Source organism: Mobula birostris, chromosome 6 (assembly GCF_030028105.1).
Source record: "Mobula birostris isolate sMobBir1 chromosome 6, sMobBir1.hap1, whole genome shotgun sequence".
Lineage (NCBI taxonomy): Eukaryota > Metazoa > Chordata > Chondrichthyes > Myliobatiformes > Myliobatidae > Mobula > Mobula birostris.
The window spans coordinates 65,565,682-65,581,722 of NC_092375.1; the positions used below are offsets into that span (position 1 = coordinate 65,565,682).

General features: G+C 40.4%; 1 protein-coding gene across 12 annotated transcripts in view; it reads right to left on the reverse strand.

The window, feature by feature from the left end:
• Positions 1-16,041, reverse strand: part of dmd (dystrophin) — a 1,961,093-nt gene that overhangs the window by 326,696 nt on the left and 1,618,356 nt on the right. For all 12 annotated transcript variants that reach the window (XM_072260552.1, XM_072260560.1, XM_072260554.1 and 9 more), the window contains one exon: positions 12,948-13,102. In XM_072260552.1, coding sequence (XP_072116653.1) covers positions 12,948-13,102 — 155 coding nt within the window. The remainder of the gene's footprint in view (positions 1-12,947; positions 13,103-16,041) is intronic.

The following is a 16,041-nucleotide window of genomic DNA, read 5'->3' on the forward strand; positions in this document are numbered from 1 at the left end:
TTGTTTGGGCTATTAGGCACTTGGCTAAGATCAATAGAAAGAAGTTAGCTTTGGAGTGGCCATTGTATGTGCGCCAGTGTTAAGAATGAGGAGCTAAGGCTTTGGCTTAAGAGGCTTCGAGTAAAGGTGGAATCTCAGATAAGATCTGGTAAGCTTCTTTTTTATTGCACAGTTAGAGCAGTGGGAATGACAGTCAGGATAATGGAGTGCTGCTCTTGTGGGATGTTTGAAGACAGGGACACCTCCAGCATCCCCAACAACTACATCTACAGGAGATACATCCAGCTGCAGCTTTATACAGACTGCATTCGGGAAATGAAGCTGGAACTAGATGAACTCCAGATCATTCGGGAGGCTAAGGAGTTGATTGACAAGCATTACAGGGAGGTAGTTACACCCAAGATGCAGGATATAAGTAAAAGTGTGATCATCAGGAGAAGGAAATGTAATAGGCAGCCAGAGCAGGGTGGTATTCTGGCCATTCCCCTCACTAACAAGTGTATTGTTTTGGATGCGATGGTGGGGGGGGGCGGGGGGGAAGAACCTAGCAGAGGAGAAGGAGTGAGCAGTAGTGATGGGGGTTCATTGGTTAGGGGCAATAGATAGGAAGTTCTGTGGATGAGAACAAGACTTCCAAATGGTATGCTGCCTCTCAGGTGCCAGAGTCAGTGATGTCTTGGATTAAGTCCATAGCATTCTTAAGGAGGAGCGTGAGCAGCCAGAGGTTCTGGTCCATGACAGTATCAATGGCATAGGCAGGAAGCATGACGAGGTCTTGCAGCTTGAGTTCAGGGAATTAGGCGCTAAGTTAAAAGACAGGACCTCCATGGTGGTGATCTCAGGCTTCCTACTGTACACTACGTACTAATGAGGCTAGAAATAGGAAGATAATACAGCTTAAGAAGTGGCTAATGAGATGATGCAGTTAGGAGTGCTTCAGATTTTTGGATCATTCCAGGAAAGGTGGGACCAGCCTGGGTCAGCTTGTGGAATTATGGTATTGTAGCCATTAGTAAGACTTGGTTGGGGGAGGGGGAGGAGTGGCAGTGCTAGTCAGGGAAAATGTCACAGCAATGTTCAGACAGTACAGACTGGAGGGCTTGCCTACTTAAGATATATGGATGGAACAGAAGACTACGAAAGGAATGACCATGTTAATGGGATATTTTGTAGGCCATATAATAGTTAGTAGGATTTAGAGGAGCAGATTTGTAGAGAAATAGCAGACAGTTGCAAGAAAAATAAGGTTTTGATAGTTGGTGATTTTAACTTTCCACATATTGAATGGAACTCCGATACTCTAAAAAGGACTGGATGAGATAGAATTTGTCAAAAACGATCTGGAAAGTTTCCTTAATCAATATATAGAGGTCCCAACTAGAAACAGCGCAATACTGTTATCAAGATAAGGAACTACACAGGCAGGTGACTGAAGTGCTCATAGAGTGTCTAGTAATCAGAAGTTCATTAGTTTCAAGATCAATATGGAGTAGCTTAGGACTGGTCCTCAGGTTGAGATTCCAAACTGGAGAAAGGCAAATTGTGATGGCATCAGAAAGTACCTAACAGATGTGGATTAGGATAAGTTATTTTCTAGCAAAGTGGGTGGCCTTCATAAGTGAAATATTGAGAGTACAGGGTTTGTATGTTTGTCTTAGAGTAAAAGGCAAGGCAGAAGTCCTCATTAGGAAGGAAGTACATAGCAGTTCATGGCGACATTTAAGAGGAACTTGAAGGGAGCTTCTTTATTTAGAAGGTGTTGCGAATGTGGAACGAGCTGCCAATGGAAGTAGTGGATGCGGGTTAGATTGCTGCATTTAAGAGAAGATTGGATAAGTACATGAATTGGAAGGGGATGGAGAGGTATTGTCCAGGTGTGGGTCAATGGGACTAGATAGGTTGAGGGGTCTGTTTTGGTGTTGTACTGCTCTATGACTCTAGGAATCTATGTACAAAGATCAAGGCAAGCTATGAAGATATGAGTGAAAAATTGGTCAGATTGAAAATTGAGTGCATCATTTTTACACACAATATGTATAAAATGCACTCTATACTGAATAACAGAGTATTTCTTCACAGTCTTGCGGTTGACCTTTATAAAGTGCATGGGCCTTTAAATGCTGCTATGACTTTGTTCTTTTTTCTCTAATAGCTTTTTAAAATTATGACACAACTGCACACAAGACAATTTTTTAAAACGTGTACATGGACTTGTCTGGGTATTATTGCTTTTTATGATAAAGTGCAATAATTCCTAACTCCCGAAATACAAACTCTGAAACAAGTTGGCTCTGCTTTAGGTAGCCTGATTTGCATTTTCTGATATATTGAGTTTACCTTAAGTTCGGGTATAAGAAAATATCTTTAATGGAAAAGCTCAGCACTCTAGCAAATGATGCTAGCCCTCACCTACTGTAGGAATCAGGACAAATATAATCACTAAGATCAGCTTGGTATGGAAAAATTGAAGAGAGGGAAAATAAGTTTACAAAATGGTAGTGTAAATGAGATGTCAACACAAGAAGATGAGATTAGACCGGCTAAAATGTCAGGTACCATGAGTCTGAAAAGGATAGCCAGACGATCCAATAGTTGCTCCAGAACTCTCCTGTGATTCTTTCCAAGGCATGAGGTCACACCTGTCAGTTGCTTTGAGCATAGTTGCAACAGTTAGAGTACCAAATACAAAAGCCCTTGCTACATAAATTTGTGGAACATGATTTTGCAAAGTTATTCATTTGAAGAAAAATTTCTCTTTCAAGATTTGTTGTGCTAAGAACTTAGTGCTTCATGGAAGTTATAAATAGGGAGATTGCTTTGATCTAAATGATCAAAGTGAAATGAGCTCAAAGACCTTTTTGCTATAACTGCTCCATGAATATCAGTGAATGGCCATGAAACGACCAGAATGATTTCTCTCACGGTTGTCTATATTATACATTGTGAATTATTTGACAGGAGGAGGACGGTGGGTGTTTCTTATCATTTGTGGTTCCCTAAAACAGACAAGTTAACCATAATTCCTATGCCCTCCTGACTTCTGTTTGAGTAGAAATTAGTCATTTGGGATCACTGACAAAAATAAGGGGAGCAGCCTTCCAATTTGAAATAATGTTTGGAGACAATTTAAATTTTCCTTCAGTAGTCTTTCAACTTTTCTGTGTGATTCTTCAGCAAGATTACTCTGCTGCATTCAAATTTTATGGATTCATTAATATTCAAACTCCACATGTTATGAAGCTGGTCTTTCTTACAAGGTCAGTATAATGAATTCTCTATTAAAACAAATAAATCAATGTTTAGATGATTTCACCTATTTCATACACCAGATGCAGCAAGACATTTTTTTTAACTCTATGGCTGTTTCGGCCACCTCGTTGAAATGAAGTTCCATTGTAAGCTACTCTTCCTGACAATTAACAAGACAATTTTACACTATATAAGTGTAACACCCCAGTTAAGAGTTTTACTGCTATGTTGCAAGTATAGTTTAACAGTTCTGTAAGAGCAGTCTGTTCTACTTTCAGCCTGTTTGGGTTTGAGCTGAGATAAGGGACTTTGTTGGTTGACACCACAATCCGAAGTTAAACAATCAGGATGATGGAATTGGGAGAAGGTTCTAGAGCACGCTAGGTGGAGAGCTTTTGTGAGGGACATGGGTGTGAGTCGAGGTCTTTGTTGGCGGGAGCTGGGTGAAGACAGGAGGGAAGATGGCTGAGGATGCTATCCCTGCGGCACGAGGTGCTTTCTGCAGATGAGTGGCTTCAAGGAGGGAGGACCAATACTCCTGAGGGAGAGCCCATTTGTTCCAGATGGATTTGGAGCAACATTCGGAAGGCGCAGTGTGTACATCGAAAACAATGACTTCTGGAAGACTTGAGCTCTACCGTGCACAAATTACTGTTTAAGTATAATAGGCCCTTCTTGTTTTTTTTCTTTCTTTCCTTTAATAACTGGTTGCTTAATTCAATATTCTTAAATATACTTCTTTATAATTGTACGCAGTGTACATTCTGTTATTTCTTGCTGACGGCCGATTGCCAGAGGTAGTAAATCACACAGCATTCACACAAACTGGGGTTCAGGTGGGCGAGACGATCCAACCTCACAGATTTAGCGACTGAAGTCGTAAACACCCTAGAAGTATGAAGCTCAAGGAAGGTGGGTTTCTCGCCACAGAGTCTACTGGCTGTTAGCGAGGGGCTAACGAGCCTCATTTCCAGAGACACCCAGTAAAAATGGTTTTATAATTTTTTTAAAAAAAGGTTTACATTGACATCAATATTGAGAAGAGCTTGTCTAGTTTTTGGAAGAGAAACATCTGACAATGTGAAAATGTGCATTCTTAAAATTTGCCATTTCCTCGCCTGCGAGGGAGGGATTGGTAGGTATTTTTTCGATGTTAGGACATTCATGTACCAATATTAAGACTAAGGACACATCGACAGTAGATTTGGCTTCCACAGTTGAGCTACTATTGGAATTAGGATTTTGGATTGTCTCACTGCCTACCAGGTAGAGTGAGGGAGGTGGTCTATGTGAAAATCTAAAGCCCACAGCAGCTTAAAGGGATATTACAATGTTAACTACACAAAACTTAAGCACTTCCTAAAGATAACAGAGAAGACTCAAAGGATGCTGAATATAGTAGTTTCTTACAGATAGTGGAGATCTTGAGGGCGAGAAGCCATTATCTCATTCTATTTGGGTAGATGCCTCATTTCATTGAGTAAAGATTTGATTCAGTAAAGACCTTTGTGAATGTGGGGTCGGTTACATGGGCTTATCAATTTAAATCATTCATCATGAGAATGAGGAACAGTGCCAGGGGAAATGTCCTTGCATAATATGCTGTGAAAAATGCATTTCCCGCTGGTAGTCTGGTAGTCTCCAATGGTTGGAGAGGCAGGGACTACTTTAGTGCTTAAGGGAAAACTGAATTTTAATATTTTAAATGGAAGAAAGTATTGGGCAATAAGGAGGATGTGGATTTATTGCTCTGTTGGCTTTGTAAAAGACTAACTGGCAGTGTAAGCCTCCTTTGATCCCGTAATTATACCATAGGCTAGAAAATGAACAGTCCATTTTGCAGTGGCTGGAACAGGTGTTAGTTGAGGATGAACAGCGCATATTTCCTGGGGTTGTTAATTGGAGAGAGGTATAGAGGGAAGTAACATTTAGGACGCTAAGTAGATCTTGCCAGATGGGTGGAAAATGTTCATCTGAAGTGAGCTCATCAATGTGACTCATATTCTCCCACAGCTCCTTCTGTAGTCCTCATACAACAGAAGCATGTACCAAGCAATTATATAAAATACCTTCTGGCTATAGTAATGGCAATTCTGCTTTCATAAAAGTGAAGCTTTGCCCATCTCTGTTTAAGAAATATATGTCGCTGTTGCATCTGGGCTACAAAGCAGATATGCATGCATTGCCTTAGTCACCCTCAATATACTACTGACAAATGCAAACTGGCCTCACACAAGGTGTATACTGATGGAGTGGAAACAAGTTAAGGCTACGTGTTTGGCGACAAACAGGCAATCTAAAATGGCATGATCTCTGAGGAAATCTGCAACTGAAAATAAAAATGAAGTAGAATTTAGCTTGTGCCAGTTGGAATGTCCATGCATTTTATCCTGTTTCCAAGGGCGATCCCCATGAAAATTTGAGGGCTGGACTTCATTACCTCATCTCCATAATCCTGACCATCTGTGCATGCTGTTCAAAAGTTCAAAACAGCTCAAAAGTCAGGGGTGATGGATTGTAGGAAAGGCCACCTCAGCATGCCTGTTCTGGAGCCAAACTGGAATTGTTCTCTTCGGGGCTGAGATCAGACCGATAAGGATGTGTACCATTTTTAAGATGTATTGTAATTGATTGGACGGAGTGTTCAGTTGTGAGGTATGATGCAACTGGCAGCATTTGTGCTCACTCCAGTATTCTAATTTTGCATAATTGGAAATGAAAACATACCAGTGCTAAAATATATCTTCCTTTTACAGAAAGGTTGCTAGCCCTCTCCATGTCTGGCACAATTGGATAAATGATGTTAAAATTACATACCAAATACTGATACTCACTAAAAAGTGTATGAAGCCCACATTGTTCAAGACAATATTAGAGTAATGCTCACATATGAAGCAGGGGGGATAATGATATTATTATGCAGAGGCCCTGAATGATGCCAGCTGCCACTGAATGAGGAACAGGACTGCAAATGAAGCATATGATTCTCAGAGCTACTGCCACTCTATTTCTGCCTCCAAATAATCTCTGTTGTTCATTTCTACTGTTGTGCACAAATATGGTGGAAGTCATCGACATAGTTTCCCTCTAAAACAAGCCATCAGCCACCTGCTTAGTCCTTATAGAGAATACAACTTGCCTGAAGTTATTACTGACATCTCCTGTGGCACTTGGAAAAAAGGCAAAAAGCTTCAAAGCTACAGTAGCTTTAGTGAAATTAGCTTCTCCTCAAGCTGAGCAGTGTCAAGCAAAAGTTCAGCAGATTGTTTTACTGCAGGGATGCTATACTACCACAGGAAGGCACGGGCAGTAAAATGCAAGTACAGCCAGCTAGACTTGTTTGTTGTTTTGGGAGAAAAGATAGATTGAAGGAGTTCCCTTATAAAGACACCTATATTAGAGAATATTTATTGACCACTGCTCTGCCTTTACTACCATAACTCTAAGCAAACTCATCTCCAAACTCCTGGACCTGGGACGGAACACTTCCTTTGAAATAGATGCATGGCCTCCTCACCAAAAGACAGCAATCAGTAAGGATAAGCAGCAACACCTCTAGCTCAGTTATCCTCAGCACTGTTGCCCCACAAGGCTGCAAACTCAGCTCCCTAATTTAATACCAATACCCATAACTGTGTGGCCAGATTCTTGTAAAACTCCATCTTTAAGTCTGTAGATGATACCACCATAGTGAGCCTAATCGCAAATAAAGTTAAATCAGAGTACAGGATGAAAATAGAGAGCATAGTGACATGGTGCCATGACAACAACTTTTCCATTAATGCCAGCACACCAAAAGAGTAGGTCATTGATTTCAGGAGGCAGGGCAGTGCGCATGTTCCTGTTTACGCCAATGGTGCTGATGCTGAGATGGTTGAGAGCTTCACATTCTTAGGAGAAAACATCATCAATGGGTTGTCTAGGTCCTATTACACAGACACAAGCACTTCTGCTTCCTCAGGAAGCTAAACAAATTTGACATGTCTCTGTTGACTCTCAGCAGCTTTTGTGATTGCATACAATCGTGAACATAACTCAGCACATCATAGAAAACAAGCCTCCCTTCTGTGGACACTGTCTGCACTTCTTGCTGCCTCAGTAAAGCAGTCAACATAATCAAAGATGACTCATAACCTAGACATTCTCTCTTCTCCCCCTCCTTCTGGGCAGGAGAAGCAAAAACCTGAAAGTACATCCCACCAGGCTGAAGGAGAGGCTTTTTTATCTTGCTGTTTTAGCCTTTCGAACTGATCTCTTGTATAATATGATAGACCCTTGACCTCACATTAACTTGCACCTTATGGTCTGCCTGCACTGAACTTCCTCTGTAAATGTAACATTCAGCATTTTGTTACTGTTTTTAATTGTACCACCTCAAGGTACTGAAGTGATAACTTGATCTTTATGGGTGGCATGCGAAACAAAGTTTTCCACTCTCAATGACAATAAGACAGTATACATGTGACAATAATAAACCAATTTACCAATAATCTGTACCTGAAGCAGAATTTGTTATCCCTTTCTTCACAGTGATATTGCCATGGGGAGCTCTACTGAGTAAGTTTTAGGCTTTTTGTGAAACCGACATGAAAATGATTGCTGCTTTTTAATTCATGCTCAGATGCCTGCAGTTATTAGCAGAACTACACAATGCAGTCAAAACATTGTAAGATTGCAAGGTAACATTGCAGAGGAACTTTAATACAGGTGGAAGACAATGCCCTTGGGGCTGTTTAATCATTCCTGGAAAGCATCTAAAAACATCTTCTTGGCCTTCCCTTATCAGCTGTGACTGTGCTCTCCAGTTTTTTTCCCCTATAGTTTCACTGAGAAGGGAATAGTTGGAAATATTGAATGCACTGAAACATACACTCAGTGGCCAGTTTATTAGGTACACCTGCTCATTATCGCAAATATCTAATCAGCCAATCGTGTCGCAGTAACTCAATGCAGAAGAGCATGTAGACATGATCAAGAAGTTCATTTATTTAGACCAAGCATCAGAATGGGGAAGAAATGTAATCGAAGTGACTTTGACTGTTGAACCAGGTGGGGTGGTTTGCATATCTTAGAAACTGCAGATCTCCTGAGATTTTCATGCACGACAGCCCTAGATTTCAAAGGAAATGATGCAACAAAAAAAAACATCCGGCAGTTCCGTGGGCAAAAACGCCACGTTAATTTGCGAGGTCAGAGGAGAATGGTCAGACTGGTTCAAGCTGACAGGAAGGCAACAGTAACTCAAATAAAGATGTAATCACCCATGGTATGCAGAAAAGGATCTCTGATAACACAACATGTCTAACCTTGAAGTAAATGGGCTCCTGTAGCAGAAGACCACGTACATATATTCAGTGGCAACTTTATTAGGTACAGGAGATATCTAATAAGATGGCCACTGAGTGTATGCTGCTGGTTTGTTAAACACCATCCCTCCAGTAGATCAAGAGAAAGACCATTTATCACATTTATCTTACAGTCTCCTCAACTGTTATTTTATTGGCATTTTACTGAACAGTGGTGAATCAATGCATTAAAAGCAATGCAATTTGCTCTGATTTTAACATATATGCATGTTTGAATTGTTACTGATGAACATAATAATTTTGAGAATTATATTTGAAATAAAACTGATGCAAGAAAATAAAACAAATCTGTCTCAAAGGTGATATAAAATAGTTCACAAACAGTTCTGCATAGAGAAATTAAACTGGTGCAATTAAACCACCCTAGGGAAATAGGTATAAAGGCCAGTTACAAAAAAACCATTTAAGTGCGATCCAATTATCTCAGACAAAAAACAAATTGGAACAGCCCTAGCCAACTGAAAATTGCAATCTTTTTCACTTTATGTACAAAGTGAAACGCTAACTCTCTCGAGCTGAACAATTTTAAATTCACTTTGGAGGTTGAAGTCTATCCAACATTATTAAGAAAAGAGGCAAATAGTCTTTCATTAACCAGATATTATAAATGAAATAAATGCTGTGTCAATTTGCAACCAGAAGATCTATTTTAAAAATATACAGCGGACAAGATAATTATCTTGCTTGTATATTAAAGATTTAAATGTAAATTTAATTTGCTTGCAATTATCATAACTCAAGACAAAAATTAGTGGACAATACTAGATTCTACTGCCTCTTCTCAAAACTACAGAATTAGTGGAGTTCTAGCAAAGACCCTTACATTTCATAAACATTATAAGCAAGTTACATCCATTCCAATGAAAAGTTAGTGGCTAAATTAACTGCCTTGTCAGAATCTGGCTGCGTCTCTCATAGCATTCTGACATGGAAGTATGAGTTTTTATTGTCACTGAATCTGTTTCCTGTAACTAAATAATACCCTGTATCCATTCACCACAGCAGCGCAGGGGTTAAAACAGCTGCTCACAACCTTCTCTTTTAAGGTCAACTGATGACTGATAAATGCTGACTTTGACTCTACTGGCCAGAAGACAAATACTTATAAAGTAAAACAGCTGCAAAATGAGGAATTATTCAAACAACTTTCCATTAATTAACACAAACACAAGGAAATCTGCAGATGCTAGAAATTCAAGCAACACACATAAAAAAAAAATATGCTGGTGAACGCAGCAAGCCAGGCAGCATCTATAGGAAGAGGTACAGTCGACGTTTCAGGCCGAGACCCTTCATCAAGGTCTCGGCCCGAAACGTCGACTGTACCTCTTCCTATCGATGCTGCCTGGCCTGCTGCGTTCACCAGCACTTTTTATGTGCGTTGCTTCCATTAATTAACCTGTTTTTAAATCATGTTTTCACTTCCTTTTGGATATTACATGGGTCTGAGTAGAACATTGTGAAGGTTGCAGGAATCATAAGGCATCGTATCTTTACAAGAGCATAAATATGCAGCAATACCTCTTTTCCTACTCTTTATTATTTCATTTCTTTTTTTTTAAATCACAGGGGCTGCTACAGTCAGAAGAACTATTGCCAAATTACAGCCAGGAAAGTGGTTAGCTTAACTGGCAACTCTACTCTAAGTTAAACCTTTGTGCAGGTTATTGGCAAAAATGAAGTTCAGTGAAGTTCAATCACAAACAAGCCAAAATCTGCAGATGCTGGAAATCCAAGCAATACGCACAAAATGCTGGAGGAACTCAGCAGGCCGGGCAGCATCTATGGAAAAGAGTACAGTTGATGTTTCGGGCCGAGAACCTTCAAAGTGGAGCTGACTGATGGGCAAGTGTAAGTTAAAATGCACTGGGCTGGTGCAGGCAAACAAGCTCAGAGTTTATGGAAACAAAGGGATTGGTCTCCTTGGAGATGGCATGAATCAGGCGAGCAGAAAAGCCTCCTTCTGTCTTGTAAATAAAATAAGGAATGTGAACTAAAAGGAAGAAATGGGTACTGTTTCCATCAGTAATGGGAGACTTACCCAGAGTCATAGTGGATATGACCTTACTTGCTCTCAGACTATTTCAAGTGTTTTGCTATATAGAATTAAAACTGGCCCTGTTATACTAAGATATCTATGTTTCATTAGGAAAGAAAGTTGACAACATTTTGAAGAACAAAGGATAAAGGCGGCATGGAACTCATTGCATGTTTCTGGAAATGTAACAAATGGATCATGTGGAACAAGATTATGAAGTAAGAACCAGGTAGTATAGTTGTCTGTGACAAAATGTTGTGAACCACCAGAATGATGTACTTATCACAATATGCTGCAACAATATCAAAGGTGAAAAACAAATAACATGAAATATCTTAAGGACACTTGGAAATTGCCACTCCACAATATTAAACATATTTCCTGGCAGTTCAAGGTGGCAAAGCTGTTGAGGTAGCAGAAAAGGGCAGTTAGGCTGAGAGTTTAGTTTAGCTATAGTAAAGGAAATAACTTCAAAATGATGCAAAAAAAACGTAAGTGATTCTGACCACATATTGAGACTGCATCCCTCAAAGCAGAACAGAATAAAATAAAAACTCTTTCACTTTTTTCCCTTATGATATATGAATATGTTGAGCAAAGCTTCACAAGATGTAATACTGAGAAGATGTACGCCCTTGAACAAATTTTCCTTCTTGGGAAATAATTATAGCTGGGGTTGAACAGAAGTCACTTCTCTCACGCTAGCTTATTTACTCACTGTTATGTGTCTGCAAAGCAGTTTAATCCAAATCCATCAACAGCAATATCTGAAGTCTGAATTGGTCCAGGAGGAAAGAAAGGATGACCTTGAATCAAACTGGCAAAGCAACTGCATGCAGGAAGAAGCACTAATAACACCAGGCCCTGCAGAAAAGGGGACTTTTCTCTTTCTTGGAAGTGGAGAAACAGTTGTTACTTTCTCTACATGCATCAAATTTTAGGCGGCAGAAGAAAACAGGCAAATTTAATCATAATGATAAATAAGCAAGAATTATATTCCTAAGGCTTCAAGGCTTGGTGCATCTGCATTTGAAGTTTTTTTTTTAGCTTTCCTCCTTTTAAATGCAAAAGAATGACAAGTTTCTCAAAAGGTGCAAAGGAGGACAAACAGAATGATACCATGCTTAAGTATTCTAGTTTCTTGAAAATCAAACAGTCAGAGCTATTTACTTTATAGAAGCACAGACTCAAAGTTTGGTAGGATGGGGAGCCTAGGGAAGGAGTCAAGGGGAGTGAATGCATTTGTCATATATTGCAAACAAGATGGTGCATTTGCTTTATGAGTGGTTGTCCCATTCACTATCTACTTCTGACATCCAATGGTTTCATTTTGGCATGCTTTTAACCCAGGGGGCTGATTTTCTACTCTTGGGCAATAAAAGTTATCTACCAATGTGGTTATTGACCAATATATTTTATGTGTTGATACTTGCATTAAAATAGGCCTCGTGGATTAAGTAAGAGTTCCATGTGAACGATTATGTAATCTACAAGCAGAAGAAACTAATGCCCTCTCCTTCAACCAGGATATGCCATACTTTCTCATGTTGGCAAAATTAAAACTATTTTATGGAATAATTATTCACCTGCAGGCCTTTGCATGCTGCTTTTACCTTTAATTTTCACATGGGTGAAAATGCACCCAGCTGTGGTTTGCTAACAGAAAGAACCCATCATCAAAACAAATCTATTCTCCGGACAAAGGAAGCTGAACATGTTGCTCACGATTTAAGGCTGTGCTATCTATTGCCTTTTACTTTCTAGTCTGTAAATTGCAAAGCTGTACAATATCCACAAATGAAATGCTTGTATGACAAAAGGTATCCAATTAATGTCTCAACAGGACATTCAGGGTACTGGCACCAGGGTTTGAATGGCTTCTGCTTGCAGTTTAGGTGTCAGCAACTTCAGAAACGGAAAACAACCTCATTCAAAAAAAAAACATTGACCTGGAAACCGTGGCTGTGCAATCAGAGTACTGTATAAGAAGCAATTCAATTGAACTGCAACTGATTTAAGCAACAGAGGTCTGTTGCATTAATTGGCAATCTCTATTTCAGCCCATCTGAAATTGATAAATTCTCTGATTTGTGGCAGGAAGCTGAAATAATAGTCTTTAAGTGGTATATGTACATGAGATGCTAAGACTGTGCATAATGCTTACTTGCAAACATCAAAATTGTCTTCAGTAGAAGAATGAATCCGTAACTTCCTCCCATCCCCCATCCTGCAAGACAAGCAAGGCTTGACATTACTCCTGGAATGCATAAAACTGAGATACAGCCGAAGATTACCTTTTATTAACAGCTGCCCAAGAAACATGAAGGTTGTCAGCCATCATTTCCACCTTTGAGGTATTATCCGTTGAGTAATCCCGCAGAAGCTTGTGTGCAAGGTCATTCGCCATGTCCACCTTTACCTGCCACTGCCGCAACTCCTTGATCAATTGCTGAAACCAGAATAACAAAACATTTCTGATATTGCTTACAGAGAAAAGTCTAAATACAAGCACGGAGAAGGAATTGTATTCATTATTTACAAATTAAATTACTTATGCTTGTTCCCCAGCCTGGTATGATCAGCTGTTTTTGTGGCCTACTTTTTTAAAAAAAGGGTGAAAATTATATCACTATATTCACCAAGGTTTTCCCAAAACTCTAAGAAGTGGGTTAATTTTGCTGCAATGCTAACTTTGCAGCAATTGGAAGACCAGGTTTATGAATCTACTTATTCCCAATCTTTTCACATTTGCCTTGTATTTTTTACATTCACATGCATGTTGGAAGTTCAAAGTTCAATGTATGTATATGTCTCATGTATAATTCTCTTCAGTTCAAGCATAGAAAAGAATAGGTGGATCATTGAATCAGTGAATGATCTGTATCAAGCACAAGATTCCTTTCACTCACTGTTTCTTGGATCTGTCTCCATGGAACAATGCTGTAAAATGCACAGCTGTTACAACCATGCTGTTCATTGCTGACAACACGTGAAGCCTGAATGATATTTCGATCCGCTTTTTACACAAAATAATTACTTCTTTCCCAACCCCTATTTAAAAATAAATCTAATATTCTGCACTGTGGCTATTTTTGTGTACCCAATAAATATGTCTGATTGTTGGTTTCAAAGAGCTACTTCCTCTGCCGTCAATGCTGCCAGTTACATTCGAATGTACAACAGGCCTTTGTTTCTCAAACCTCAGAACTTCCCTGGTTCCCCTGTGAACCTCATCCGGAAGCTTTGTTTCTATATTGGTCTTATACATTTCATCTTTGCAGCACCAAGAGATAACAAATTCTCCTCCCTCTCTTGCTTGGACCTACAGAGAGGAAATCTGCACTCCTTATCCACTCTGACATGTTGCTAATTGCACCCAATTAAGGATGGATAATAAATGTGGTCATTGCCATCAATGTCCTTATCACAAATTACAAAAATAGCTGTAACAGGTGAACACAATTCACTTGACACACTCCTTCCAATTCGACCAGGTGACGACTTGCTGCTACACGCCATATTACGTTGGGAGGAGAAGTTGGCGTGACGGCAGCACGCGTGGCCTCTCCGATGATGAAGATCTGTTATCTGTCAAGTAGGGGACCGTGCACAATTCTGATTTGATGGAGACGGACGTGAGAGTACGGAGGAACATTTGGAAAACTTCTGAAATGCCGGCTTTGCTGCCGCTGCTACTGTGTGGTAACCGGAATCTCTGGAGCAGAAGGACCCGAGTCCTCGGCTTTGCTTGTTTCAGCGGCCGGGGCTTGGTCGAAGGCGCTCGGCAGAGGATGGCGCTCAGGAGGCTGTATCGGAGGGGCTGGTCGGAGGCTCGAAGTTTTCGGACGGATGGACTCAGTGTCGGCTGTGGTCGGCTGCTTCCAAGGCATCGGCAATTTGACTGTGCCTGGAGGTTTATGGCAGGGAGTTTCTCCCTTTTGCTGCCTGCTATCGGGGACTCAGGAGTCGATCGACTCGGGGACTTTTGAGACTTTTTTTTACCGCGCCCATGGTTTGTTCTTCATCAAATTGCTTTGCACTGCTGTAATTATATGTTATAATTATGTGGTTCTGTCCGTGTTAGTCTTTGGTTTGTCCTGTTTTCTGTGATATCACTCCGGAGAAACGTATCATTTCTTAATGCATGTATGCATTTCTAAATGACAATAAAAGAGGACTGAGTGTTCTCATAATCGAAATATTACCATAAAAGGCCCATTACTGTTCCAGTGTTTTTGAACTTCTGTCTGGAATTTCACAATAACCCTCAACATCCAGTGTTTCTGAACCCAATTTCAATGTTACAAGCAATAATGGAGTCAAAGCAATTCATAATTTCTATTTTGAGATACTATATCAGTTTAGCTAAATAGAAAATGTAAATCTGGCTTTAACAAACAATTTAATTTTGCTGTAATGTAAATGGCATAATGGGAAGAGCAGGGAGACCTCCAGTGACCTTGATGACTACAACTGCGAGAAGTGCATCCAGCTGCAGTTTCTAATAATCTGTGTTAAGGAGTTGGAGCTGGAACTGGATGAACTCTGGATTATTCAAGAGGCTGAGGGGGTGATAGATAGGACATATAGAGAGATAGTTACACCCAAGATGCAGGACCCAGGAAACTGGGTGACAGTCGGGAAGGAGAAAGGGATTAGGTAGTCAGTGCAGACTATCACTGTGGCCATCCCCCTCAATAACAGGTATATCACACTGGATACTGTTTGGTGGGGGGGGGTGTTAACCTAACAGAGGAAAGTCACAGAGGTCAGGTCTCTGGCACTAAGTATGCCTTTGTGATTCAGAAAGGAAAGGGGAGAAGAGGCACGCTGCGGTGACAGGGGTTTCGTTAGGGGAGTGAGCAGGAAATTCTGTGGGCGAGAATGAGATTCCCAGATGGTATGTTGTCTCCTGGGTGTCAGGGTCCGGGATATCTTGGCATTAATGGGTAGGATGAGTGACAAGGTTCTGCATAGGGAATTCAGTGGGTTCAGAGCTAAGTTAACGGGTAGGACCATCAGGTTAGTGATCTCAGGATTGCTACCCATGCCACATGCTATTCAGGCTAGAAGTAGGAACATGTTTAACATGTGGCTAAGGAGTTGGTGTAAGCTGGAGGGCATAAGATTTTTGGATCTTTGGGCTTTTTTCCAGGAAAGGTGGGATCTATACAGAAAGGACAATTTGCACTTGAACAGGAGGGGGACTAAAATTCTAGTGGGAAGACTTGTTAATGCTGCATGGTAGGGTTTAAGTTAGAGTTGCAGGGGGATGGGAACCAGAGTGCTAGAACAGTTAGTGGAGAGGCTGTGGAAGTAGATGTTGGTAAGACCTCAGACAAAATTAGGAATTGAAAGATTGAGCATGGTGTGACTAGTGTCCTGAGC